Here is a 13,147-nt window from a genome sequence, read left to right on the forward strand (position 1 = left end):
TCATGGGTTTCCTCACTTTCTTCTCATCAACTGTTATTTCTTTTTTAGAAGACCGGAGAGACAAGTGAGAAAGTAGAAGTGTGCAAATCGTTAAGAGCGATAGAACTATGCTTTAAATAAAAAAGTAAGCTCCTAATTCGAGTTGGAATAGGAAAAGAAAATCAGTCCAAAGACTAACTCCTGTATAATTTGAAGTATACGGCCTGTATAATCTTTTTCTACTATACAATCACACATTCATCACTAGATGGATAGTCGGTCCAAGAGAGAGAGAGAGAGATTTGCCACTCGAGGTAGGGGATGCCACAAAGATTTGGATTAACGAAATCCACGTTGTATATGAGCTGGATTGAAATCGGCAATGGGAATACTTCCATCTCATATGGATATGGGAAAAAGCCATAAAGAATTTTAAACAATGCCAACTATGTGATGCATTTATCTCTTCTTCTTCTTTTTTACACAAAAAAACACTAAATTCGTGTACATGTGACGTGTTTATTCAAAACTTATACCAGTATGACCTATCCACCCCCAAACTTTTTGTGATGATATCAAAAATCCGAAACTTATAGGCATGCATCACATTTATCACGCAAATTGGGGTTTGTGATTTTTGGTGTCACGAAAAAATAATTTGAAGTAAATATGTCACAATAAGAAAAGCTTAGGATTTTTGACGTCACAAAAAAAAAAAAACTTGGCATAAGTATGTCACACGAGTATAAGTATAGAATTTTGGTGTTACGAAAAAAGTTTGAGATGTTAGAGTGGCATAGTTGAGGATCTTTTGTGATTTTTTTTTTCCCAATAGGAAATATGTAGTCTCGTGTATCTTTTGAACAGATCATCCCCATATGACAGATTAGCTTATGGTCTTTAAGGTACTAGTTTTGACATTACAATACCAGCTTGGATGTCATCTAAAGAAGGTTATGAAACAGCATAGAACGGCTATTTACAATAGCAAAGCAAAGTGACAGTGTAGTAGCCAAGCAAGAGCCCTTCAGAAACTGCAGATCCTGCGGGTTGGGATCTCCCACTTATGCTTCCTGAATATTGCTTGGCACCCTTAACCAGATTAGTCATCAATCAACAATGGCCGCAGAAAAACCGGACCTGCTTCCAGGCGCATACCGATGCGGCAGTTGACGGAATAAATCATAACGACATTGTCTGTGGGAGAGAATTGCTTAGATATGCTAGACAGGAGAGTACCCTGAATGTTCACTGAACTTGAAATTTGAAAGCACACCAGTATGTCCAGATGATACTTAAATCATAGCGACATGGTCTGTGGGAGAGAATTGCTTAGATATGCTAGACAGGAAAGTACCCAGAATGTTCACTGAACTTGGAATTTGAAAGCAAACCAGCATGTTCAGATGATACTTATTTATAGGTCTGGACTCCGATAAACTAATAACAGAGGGAAACTTGTTAAAGTATGCTTAATTAGGAACGCTTTGATTTTCAAATCAATGATTACCCAAAACGAGAAAAGCAGTGCATTGAAAAATGTAAACTTTCCTTGATTGCCTGTTTAGTGTCTTGAAGGCAATCGTCAATAAGATTCTTTGTAAACTCAGAGAAAAGAAACCATTACTGCAACAACCCTTCACAGCTGAAGGAGAGAGTCCTGCGCCCATGCAGTCTCCCCAACTCAGCTAAACAACCAATCTTCCCTAGGCTGGTTGGCAGACAACATTGTTGAAGCACATCTAACCATGGCGAACTGTTACAGTGATGAGCAACTATATGCGAAGAACCGGCCATGAAAGCATCTGGCAACATTTTCATTTACTTAATTTTGTGGCGAAAGAACCCAGCACCTCGTACCAAAATGCTCTCATTGAAAGCATTTTTAGTAATTTTGGGTACACTGCTGGCATCAGAGAATCTACACTAAAAAGAATGTCAGGAAGGGTATCTTTAGGCTGAATGTGGTGACTGTTTTATACTTTCCCACATCACTGAACCTTCAGGATGAACATCTACAAAATACCGTACAAAACGAGCATCTGAACACGCAAGGATGGAGCTGATGGACATCATTGGCTTGACCGCACCTCTATCCCTTGACCAAAGGTACATTGATACTCTTTTTTGTATTTTCTCCATATCATAGCATAAATATGCTGGAAAGGCCACAAGGGTTTCGAGTGGAAAGCCCAATTGGTTGATTAAGCAATCAATCTTCTTCTCAATGACATCTTTCGTCTGGTTCAGCACCGTAGGAGCTTGTTTAACAATTTTTGAGGCCAAATTGAAGTCCAGACCAGCGTGTACGAGACAGTCAAACCTTTCCTGCAACTGATCCCCTCTTCCTCTAAACCGTTTCAATGCTTTCGCCATGTCCTCTGAGTTCTCAACAAAGCCTAACCTCATCAAGAATGTTTTTTTCTCTATGTATTTAGTTGGATCTTGGTACAGCGTCCCTACCCTCCACTTGGATGCCAACTGGAACAATTTCAAAGGATCTTCCTTTATCATAATAGCCAAGCAGTCTCTTACAACTTTCAATTCTTTACAAACAGTTTTGGGTCCTTTGAGGGAAGACGAGGCCAAAAGCTTCATGTGGTCGGAAACTATACTGGCTATTAAATCCAATTCCACTCTGATTTCAACCAGAAAGCTGACAGCTTTTGAGATGTTTTTCAAGGACTTCTCAGACAGAATGAAGGGATTTTCAGCAAACAGTACATAAGCCTCATCCACATTGATGCCCACTTTCAATAATAGGCCAAAAACCACATACACCTTCCTCCCTGAGCCATTGAACAGGAAAGCAGGATTTCTCTTGAATAATTCCCACATCTGATTCTCTCCATTACTAGCTTTCTCAAGGAACTCTATGGTGTCAAGAATTCTGCACCAACTGTATCTTTTCTTATCAGATAAATACTCACCGATACAGTTAATATCTACACCAAGCCCTTTCAGTTTATCTAAGACCTCAACAAACTGTAAATCAATGCCACCGACCAACATCGTAGGGCAACATATCACCAACTTGATAACTGTTGATCTACTGAGACCTAAATCCTCGTATTCCTCCAATCTTGATGGCAACACCCCAATATCATACTGAAAAATATCTCCAGCTTCTTTAAAAATCTTACCGATCTTGTTCCTCGGAATCCCATAATTACACAAAGTCTGAAAATTCTCAAGCATGAGATGATCGTCACTTAAAAACATCATGTTCCGAGGAAGAAGCGGCTGCAGCTCGGATGGGCGCATGCCCAAGCTCTCGAAGAACGGTTCGAACTCATTGATAGGATTATACCTAAGAAACCTTTCTATAGCCGGAGAAACATCTCTTTCAGCATTGACATTGGAGAGCAGATCCTGCACGAAATTCGGCGAGTTCTTGCTAATGTATTCGGCATCGGAAAAGCTGAAGCTCCTGGTGCAGTGCAAGTAATCGAAGAGGGCGTCCTGCGCCCTGCCCCTGGCAGCACGAGAGAACCGGTGAGCCAAGTGGGCACGTGCCGATTCACCCAGCTCGGCGGCTGGGGTTCTCGGGCCGCAGTCGAAGCTCGAGTGGCCAAAACATCGAACCCTCAAGGACTCGGAAGACGGGTTGATGTTGGTTCGGGACTTTTCGCAAACACAAGGAGGGCATAGGAGACGGTGACCAAGCTGAGCTATCATTTTAGACAAAGGGGGCGACTTTCCGATGATTCTGGGCGTAAACATGGCACGACACCATTTGGGGCAGGCGCATGTGGAATGATTAAGCGAAGAGGCGTCGTGGGTCATTCACCGTAGCTTTCCCGACTCACACTGCAGCCGAAAATGGACGGCGACAGAGAGAAATCCGAAAGCGAATGAAAAGGGTCTCGGAAGGCTTGCTCACCGCCTTGGATGATTAGAGCAAAGACGGCGCCCGGGTCACACGCAAGTTCAACTCCAGCGTAATGCCAGGGACAGGTGAAGAAGATAAACCCTAATAAACCTCCAAGAAGAAGGGGCATTGCGGGTGGGAAGAAATGGAAAAGCACGAGTGGAGGCGATTTTAGCAGGGGACTGGATGACGTCATCGATGCTCGCAGATTTTCCATTGGGGGAACAACCGACCAGGCGGGCAAATTTACCACTTTTATTTTCCATTATTTTTTCGACTTTTTGCTTGGTCGTCAAGAATTGTGAATGACCGTGTACGGAGAATCGTGTTTGGACTCTGGATCTCATAATAATCGGATTAATCATAACCGTTCATCATGCCGTCAAGAATTGCGAATGACCGTGCGGGAGAATATGTTTGAACTCGATCTCATAATAACCGGGTTAATCATAACCGTTCATCATGTACTTTACATAGAACTCTGACTGTAATGACCGCGCCTTATTTGAGATCTAAGACTCAGACGAGAATTCTCTTTCCCTTGTTGAATTCGAAGTTGACGGAGGAATGTCCTAATTTTGGCGCAAGCCCTCAAACTTGACTTTTCCATCCCGTTAGAAAAAAAGGTTTAATTTTCAAAGTGTTAACCGATTATACATTGCCAAAAAAAAAAAAAAAATTAACAAGTTGCAAACTAGAACCAAAAAAAAAAAAAACCTTTTGATTTGATGGGCAACTGGAATTCAATAAATGAAACCTTAAATTTTAGCGTGCAAGTCAAAGTGACCACATTTTCCTAAAAATCAACGCGAGTGGATCGCTGTATTGGTAATGACACGAGGACAAGCAAGTAAAACCTAGTACCTCAATTGGATGGTGCATAGAGTCTAAATACGTGCTCGTTAAGCTATTTAATTGTATCTTCATTCGAAAAAGTTAAAAGCACGAACATTCGAGATACATTAAATATTTTCAAAAGTATGTAAGATTTTTTTTTTTTTCCCCATTTGAGATTTCATCTAAGCCCCACCAATGGGAGACAACATGGATCCAACATAAATCTAGGCATATGAATTTAGGCAAGAACAAAAAAGGATGACTCTGGGAACCTGCAATCCCGATGCCCTCAGACAGCGCGGTGTTGTATTATCCGGTCAATTTCAATTATTTTCCCGTGGGTGACAAAAAAAAAACACTTTATTCTGTTAAATTAAAATCTAAAGTTGTGATTTTTCTGGGATAAAATTTCAAGAAATGGCAATCCTCCTCCTCCTCCAACAGGGGGAGAGAGAGAGAGAGCGTTGAATTCACAATCAGACAGCAACTCCTATTTGCCATCACGCACTTTGCCTGCCCTTGCCCACCCAATCTCTCTTTCTCTCTCTCTCTAACCTTCCTCCATACTTTCTTGACCAAAGAGAAAAATAAAAAAATTCCTTCGTACTTTATTCGTTTCGCAATTCAAAGCGACACTCGCAAAATTATTGCTCTTGGTGAGAGATTCCGCCATTGCTGCTACCTCGCGTTTTCCATTGATTGAGAGAGCCATCTGGGTGGTTCGTCCTCCTATCGGTGGTTGAATCTCATCTGGGGTCCCATCATTTCGCCTTGTGATTTCGAATTGATTGCCCATCTGTCGAAAACCGCCTGCATTTTCCCTCTTTATCTCTGTCTTCTTCTCCTCCCTCCCTCTCTCGGATCGTTGCCTTCTGGGTCGGTTTCGGCTTCGCTTCCCTCATCTGGGTTCGGGCGCTCGCCGGCATTCGCTCTTGGGTCCGGGTGAGTGGTTGTTCTCGTCTCCTGCATTGCGCTCCGGTTGGATTGTGGCGATTTCAGCAATGCGTCTTTGGTTGTGCACTATTTTCTTGCCTGTGTTTATGCTGGTGTGGATTGATTCTCGAGTTTGGTTTCTCTTCTCAACTGGAAGTGGAAGTGCGATCCTTTGTTTGAAGTCTTGTTGTTGCTCGAGCACCCACTTCATTACCTTGCCGGCACTTGCTTTTCTCTTCTCCTTTTTTTTTTTTTTTGCGTGATAAATGGAAATTAGAAGGTGTGAGATTGTATCAAGAGTTTTTTCAGTTCAATTTCCGTGTTCTTTTTGTTGTTCTAGCAGCTGATCTTTGCTCTGGTAGTAGGACTTAGCTAGCACCATCTTCTGGTGTGATCATAGGGTAACGTCTGTCTGTGGAATGACCATGTTTTGATTAACATCGGAGAGTGCACCTTCGGTTGTGCTTTTGGTCATTCGATCGGTGCCGGTGGCGGTGCCGGTAAGCATTGTTTCTCTGCCAGTGTACATCTATGTGTTTTCGCAGTTTAGATCTCTTTGTTCATTGTTATTTGTTTGCCCATGCTTTGATGCCTCACTCGTTAGCATTACATCTTTTTCTGTTGACACCTTCAAAATGTCTTTGCGGAGCAACCCTTGTGTCTGATACCTTGTCCCTATTACTCCATTGAACTCCTGTTTTTCTTTTGGGTCACAATATCCCATTAAAATGCTTGTTGTGCTTCATAGAGGAAGGATGAAAATCATAGCGGACGTCTCGAAGCTCTGGATGATTTTTGTGTTCTACTTTAGTGGCTGTTCTCAAAATAGAGCTCTCAGTGTGTGACGTGTGCATTTATGTTGGATAATATTTTCCTCGCAAACATTATGGATGTGCAAGTTTTGTGAGAACACAATAAGGGAAGAAACGACAAGCGCTAGTGTGAGGTAGATGTAGATAAGAATGATTTAACCGGTTATGCTTAAACATAGAAGTGCACAAAGAGTAATAGTTTCATTGTTATTGGTGCAAATTTCTCTGGCTGTTAGTTGCTAACTGGAGGTTATGCATTCTCTTATCTTGCCATCATGTCTTGGGAAGTCAATATCCCACTAAACTTTCATCATCAATTTGATTCTTCTTTAGTATTTTAGTCGTCCTTTTTAACATAGAGTCTGCTAAAGCATAACTTGTTGGGAAAAACCATCATAGCCTTTAGCTATGACTGACTGATATGCTGATGCCGCTAAAGATTGCTGGAGTTTCTTTGTTGGTCCTTTTCTTTTGTCAAGCCTTATGCCCAGAAACCATTGCCATCAATAATAAGTCTTGAATTGGCAAGCCTTCTGAATTCTACGTCGTACATGAAAAGCATATAGGGAAGTTTTCTTTATCAACTTCACTAAGGCGCTTGCTGAAAATTATCTTATCAATTGTACATGTCATTAATGGTGGTAGAGATGACTTATCCTGCCATATGCCTTACAAATTTACCAGCTCTTTTATGAATTGCTGTTACAGCGTAAAGAATCAAAATGGATGGGGAAAGATAGTACTAGAAAAGGCAGGAGGCACAAACAACCTGGAGATCCATACGTGACCAACTACTTCATCATGCGGACAGTTTCCAAAGGCACCGTTATGAATATGGAGGCTTACAGGAACCAGGCCGAAGTGTTGGTCAAAAGCTATCTATTAGCTGATCCCTTAATTCCAGTTACATCCGTCCTAGGTGGCATTTTAGCTTGTAAAATGGTATTCTCTTGCAGTGAATTTATTTCTTTCCCTTCCAAATGTCTCTATGTGTGAAGCTTTTTTTCTCCAAATTTGCTTGGCTTGCTGGGTTTTTGGCTGGGTCCTTGGTTCTAGCAAGGCTATTTCTTTAATTGACAGTGACAAAAACCTGTATTTCTTTTAACTAGAAAAGTATGCATGTAATCAGACTTCTTCTTTCTACATTGGTAGCATATGGTCGTTTTCCTGACGTTCAAGTATCTTGCAGGTGTATGATCTCACCCAGTTAGTCAGTATGTTTTACTTCAGAACTTATGCAAGTTTGACAAAGATACAACGGTCTGAGTGGAATAACCGGTGGGTGGATATGTTAAAACTTGCATGTGAGTTATGAGTATAGCTCCATGGTTGCTTCTAATATCACTCTTTTTTTAGTGGTATGTCAACAGTCCATGCCATTTTCATCACAACCATGTCACTATACTTTGTGTTCTGGTCTGATCTCTTCTCTGATCGAATTGCTGGCCCTGTGACTTTTCGACATTCGCCTCTCTCTACGTTTACCCTTGGGGTAAGTTTCTCTCCTTCTCCTGAACTTATTTGAAGTTTTATCCTCTTTTCTTTCTTCTTTGTTTTTCTTTTGGTCAGAAGTTTTATCTTCTTTCTTAACGGTTGAAATATGATCGTCTGTGCGTATAATGCAAAGTAGACAAGTTCTAAGCCTTTATATGCTGGAAGACTATCTATTCATGAATGCATAAACTTATTTTGTAAGACTGATACACACATTGTAAATAGGGTTCATTTCACTATTGATGTGTTGGGCAATAAGTAGAGTTCATGAGCATATTCTTCAGTCAGATAGCCTATATAATATTCAATGTTGTGCTCTTCCACCTCCTTTCTAACGTGAGTTCCCATTAAATGAATATATATTTGCAATGTGATAGATTTTGAATCCTGACCTTTCTTTCTTCTCATATCAAGGAAAAAAGGGGACGACAATATATTAAAAAAACAAGTTGAAATCATAGGACAAGTCCATAGTTATTCTCCCTATAACCTTGCAATTACAAAAAGGGAAAACGAGTTTAAGGTTTTAACAGGTCTCTGCATGTGCACGAGTGATAAAGCCACCTCAATCCAACTTAAATATGATTCTGCGGAAGACTAACAAAAACTGTGTGGAGTTTGAAGAAAATTAACTGTATCTTGTAAGGAACTCCCTTGACCTCGATGGTAGCTTTTTATTCTGCCAGCCCCAGCCTTCAGTTCTGGTGACGATGCGCTCTCATTCTTTTTATTATCCAAGTCTTCTCTAGCCAGGTTTAGTTTCTTCCGATGTAACAAACACTCTGTAGGTCTTCATTGAGAGGGCTAGCAAGTGCTCGAGGGAAATGCTGGAATTTAACAACTAGCGGAAAAGCCTCCTGATTGGATAGAGAATTGTTCCTTAAGTCCAAGCAAAAACATAAACTGAAATAGCAAATTTGAGCAGTTATTGACTGCGATTTGAAGTTATATGCACAGTAGCCATTTTGAAAGTTAGACCTCAAAATGTTACTGCCACTTTGAGGAGCAAAGTATATACATTACCATCAGTAGACGGTGCAAAAGCAGCCGTATTATCCATATTGTTAACCATTGGGCTTAATTAGTTGATGTTTGAAGTTTATCACTAGCACTAAATTTTTTTAGGACAAATCCATTCAAAGAACTTGTAGAAGTACGACACTTCTTTGTTAGAAATAATTGGACTGGTTATGTGCTAAATTGGTTATCCTTGGCAGCAGTCCAAGATAAGATCCACCTGATTATGTTATCCTTTGAGAGGAATGTATAACATTTTCCAGGGAATGTTATACAGAGTCGCAACACCATTTTTTTAATGTCTTTTTAATTGCTTGCCTGGAGAATCAACAGTTACGGCATTTATGAAGAAATTGCTCAAAGTGAAATCGCTTACGCTTCATGATCCTCCCTGCCCTGGCCTATTCTCCAATTAGCATGCACCGCTTAAGGACCCCAATTTGCTTTTCCAAAGAATCTACAATTTGCGTAATTTGTATGATCTAATATCTCTTCTTTGGCATTTTATTTTCAATTGAAGAGTCACGCACACAATTCCTGATGATCCTTCGAGCTTTTCCACTCCTGGTTGCAAAGTAACGCATTGAGAGTTGTATTATTAAACTCCAGCCTATCATTTTCCTTCCTCTTGAAACTAAGCTCAAAATTTCGTTTGTCCATAATCGCTCTTAACCACTGTCAATCCTCATTCAGTGATCAATTTTTTAACAAAGTATTCAGTAGCAATTATAGTTCTCAGTGTAACTATAATAATAGATGCAGTGCCAGCTTGAACCAGAGTAGATCTATTAGTCAATGACCGGCAATCACCACCACAAAATACGCTCATGTGAGACCCAGCTATTTGTGAGCAAATTTTGTTCCTTATACCTCGTACTTCGGAAATATTTTACACATTTACCGGGACAATTTTTTTAGAGGTGAAGCTTGGCTTAGATTTGACTTGATGTTTGGGATGTCACGGAGTTCCTTCAGAATGAACACAGGTAAGTGCTGTGTGAACTGTAGTAGCCTGAGCTAAGTGGAATACCCTACGTGGATAATGAAATATTAGAATGTTAGGCTACACTTGAAGTGTACTTCTGTTATATCAGATATACTTTCTGTGGATGCACCTGTTGCTGCATTGATAGCTTGCATCATTGCCTATATATGCTGCAACAGTTCTTCAGCTGGTGGAAAATTTCTTTGCAGGTTTCTGTTGGGTATTTTCTTTCAGATCTCGCAATGATATTTTGGCTCTATCCTTCTTTAGGTGGAATGGAGTATGTAAGTGATTTCTTGCATTTGGATTCAATGATTTTTACTACAAATTTTACTTCTTGTTGGAGCATGTGTAAAGTTTTCTCGTGCATTCATCTTTTCGTCCATATTGTCGTCTCAAACTAATTTTATTTCTTTCTATTTGGCAAGGAAATGAGAATTAATGTTGTACTTCAAGCTAAATGAATAGGAAGATTTAAAAGAGTTAGAACTTTATAATTAGGACAGATGTAGTCTAATACTTTATTACTGGATGCAGTTTGTCCAAACCATTTTCAATTCTGAAAAACAACCTATAAATGGAGTTATATGTAAATATGGTACTGCAGATACTTTGACTTGCGCAAATACTTTGAGCAAGAGAAAACAGCAGATTTCATCATAGAGGTAAGTAATTGGCCCTGATGAGTCAGTACCCTTTGGTTTCAGGTTATACATCATTCGCTTTCTGGAATTGCTGTAGCCTATTCTATGGCTTCTGGGGAAGGGCAGCTTTATACATACATGGTCCTTATCTCTGAGATCACGACTCCAGAGATCAATATGAGATGGTATGCATGTTATATCTTGTGTCCTTTATTAGCTTTTTGAGTCATCACTGTAATTGCATTTTGAAGGTTTCTCGACACTGCTGGGATGAAGAAGTCTATTCCGTATCTCATTAATGGCGTGGTCATCTTTATTGCCTGGTTGGTGAGTCTTTATTTCCTTTTTGTCCTTCCAGGATCTAGACTCTCAAAGGCAATATTGAGACAGAAAAATATTGAGATGTTTGCTCGGTAGGGTTGTTTATTAAACCCAAGCCAGGCTATGCTAATTGTATCTGTCAACCTTGTAGAGATATTTTTTCGCTTCATATTCAGATATCCCATGAGCTGTAAAGGCTTACAAGGCGGAAGCTCTTTTTCGAGCTGGTTCTGTTATTAGTGCTAAGCATACTCTTTGTTACATGCAGGTAGCAAGGGTTCTTCTGTTCGTTTACTTGTTCTACCATGTTTATTTGCACTATCATCAGGTGACTACAGCTTTCTTAGAACCTATCTTTAATTTGTATCTGCAACTTTCCAAGGAATCTCCAACTTCAGATTCCTTGGAACACCTGTTACCTCCTGCATCATAGAACTGAAAATATGTGGATTCTAACAGGATTTGACTAATTTCCCTTCATGTGGTCTAACAGGATTTGACTAATTGCCCCTCAGTGAAAAAGAAAGATGTAATGGACCCGGCCTGTTAGACATTTTTTTTCTGGCTTACCAGGACTGTGATGCATATCTCGTTATTTTTTATTATACGAAAAGTACCGCAAATATACTTCTTTAAAAGTTCCATAGCTACAAGTATTTGGTATTCTTCTCTAGTAGTGTAGTCTGTTGTCTTTCAATCTGTTCATTGGTCCTTTTGTTTTTAAGTACAAATTTCAGCAATGATATCATGCCACTTTGCATTCTTGGCAGGTCATTGAGATGCACATATTCGGTTATCTATTGGTCTTTCTGGTGCCAGCAGTGCTGGCAATCATGAACTTGATGTGGTTTGGGAAGATCATCAAGGGGTTGATGAAGACATTAGCTAAAAAGCGGTGAAGATCACCCGCACGTCCCGCCGTTAGTTCTGCCGCGTGCCCTCCTAGATTCTCTGTTGTAAAAATTGGGGTTACCCTCATAGTAAGAAAGTCTAAAGAGCTCACAGAATCAATATGATCATCGTCCCGACCGATAATCATGTTTACTGTACATGTCCATAGTTTCACTACAATCTCACGAGTCGTTACTTCTATTTGCACTGTGATGATTATTTTTGAGACCTGCAATGCCAAGTCCATTTATACAGAGTGCAAGTTAACATGATCTCCAAGCCCACTAGCAATTGCGAGTGATATGGAAAAGATTGAGACTTCTCACCAAGCAAAATCCAAAAGAGACGGTCTATGATCGACAAGGCCAAGAGCAGCAACCAGCACAGACAAAAGGGTGGTAGATGAAACTCGAGAAGAGAAGGCAATGTGTCTGAAGGCGAGGTGATCGAAGGATCGATTGACATAAGACGGCATATAAGGTAGGAGATCAAAATCGAAAGAGAGGGCGGATCTCTTGGGGTAAGAAGGAAGCAAGTTAAAAGCGGATCTTTCGAGCCTGCATATTATTGTACTCGTGGTCCATTTATTTGAAGGAAAATTGTTTTGACTTTTGGTGTTTGGGGGATAGGAAGCTGATCGATCTAGAGAAAACGTTTTTCATGGATGGAAAACAGAAGAAGTTTAGATTGAAAAATAATAATATTCCCTTTTAGTAAGAAGGAACTCACTTTTCATTAAATCACTAAACATATAAAAATTAATCATTTTCGTTAAAAATGATTTTCATGAAAAATATTTTTCTTTATTACAAAATTTTTAGCAAAACAAATGCTCCTCCAATCTTATTTCATAAAGCTTAGGAAAAATTTCAAAAAAGGGTCTCAAGTGCTCTTATATTCTCAAATAAGGGCTTTAAGTAAACCTTATTTCAAATAAGGGACTGAAGTGCTCCGATTGTGTCAAAGAATGGCCTGAAATGGTTATAGTTGTTTCAAATAAGGGCTTGGGCTTGCCGGCCGTTCGAGGGTATTTTTATAAAAATATAAATTTAATCTAATTTTTTATTAAATTAAATTAAAATTAAAAAAATTAAAACACGAGTGAGACCTCCCACTGGCCGCCGGCGTGGGCCTATTGGCCCTTGCTCGAGCCGAGAGAGGGCCCCAACCCTCTCCCGGATCTAGGCGAGGGTTGGCAGCCCTCCCCTAGGTCCCGCCGAGGGCCCCGGCCATTGGCTAGGACCGGACCGGGGGTAGACGGACCGGGTGGTGGCAGCCCCAAGCGGGAGGTTTGGAGGTCAAAAACCTCCCGCTTGTGTTCTTCCTTTCCTTTTTTTTTTTTTTTAAATTTTTTATTGTTTTT

The 13,147-nt window shown here is 40.1% G+C and overlaps 2 protein-coding genes across 3 annotated transcripts; one reads left to right on the top strand and one right to left on the bottom strand.

The window, feature by feature from the left end:
- Positions 1-1,772: 1,772 nt before the first annotated feature.
- LOC115754069 (transcription termination factor MTEF18, mitochondrial-like) lies at positions 1,773-3,886 on the bottom strand. The gene has a single exon (XM_048276591.1). It carries the CDS (start codon positions 3,763-3,765, stop codon positions 1,933-1,935), a length of 1,833 nt encoding a protein of 610 aa, XP_048132548.1. The 5' UTR covers positions 3,766-3,886; the 3' UTR covers positions 1,773-1,932.
- A 1,225-nt stretch (positions 3,887-5,111) lies between these two features.
- On the top strand, positions 5,112-11,985 carry LOC115754057 (TLC domain-containing protein 4-B-like). Of its 2 annotated transcripts, XM_030692978.2 has the most exons (10): positions 5,112-5,629; positions 6,021-6,108; positions 7,141-7,374; positions 7,622-7,710; positions 7,789-7,924; positions 10,138-10,212; positions 10,636-10,757; positions 10,824-10,899; positions 11,162-11,221; positions 11,664-11,985. In XM_030692978.2, exons 3-10 carry the CDS (start codon positions 7,159-7,161, stop codon positions 11,790-11,792), a joined length of 903 nt encoding a protein of 300 aa, XP_030548838.1. In that variant the 5' UTR covers positions 5,112-5,629; positions 6,021-6,108; positions 7,141-7,158; the 3' UTR covers positions 11,793-11,985. The 2 variants fall into 2 exon arrangements, with proteins under 2 accessions (XP_030548838.1, XP_030548837.1); XM_030692977.2 differs by lacking the exon at positions 6,021-6,108.
- The last annotated feature ends 1,162 nt before the right edge of the window (positions 11,986-13,147 follow it).

The sequence above is a fragment of the Rhodamnia argentea genome, chromosome 3 (assembly GCF_020921035.1).
Source record: "Rhodamnia argentea isolate NSW1041297 chromosome 3, ASM2092103v1, whole genome shotgun sequence".
Lineage (NCBI taxonomy): Eukaryota > Viridiplantae > Streptophyta > Magnoliopsida > Myrtales > Myrtaceae > Rhodamnia > Rhodamnia argentea.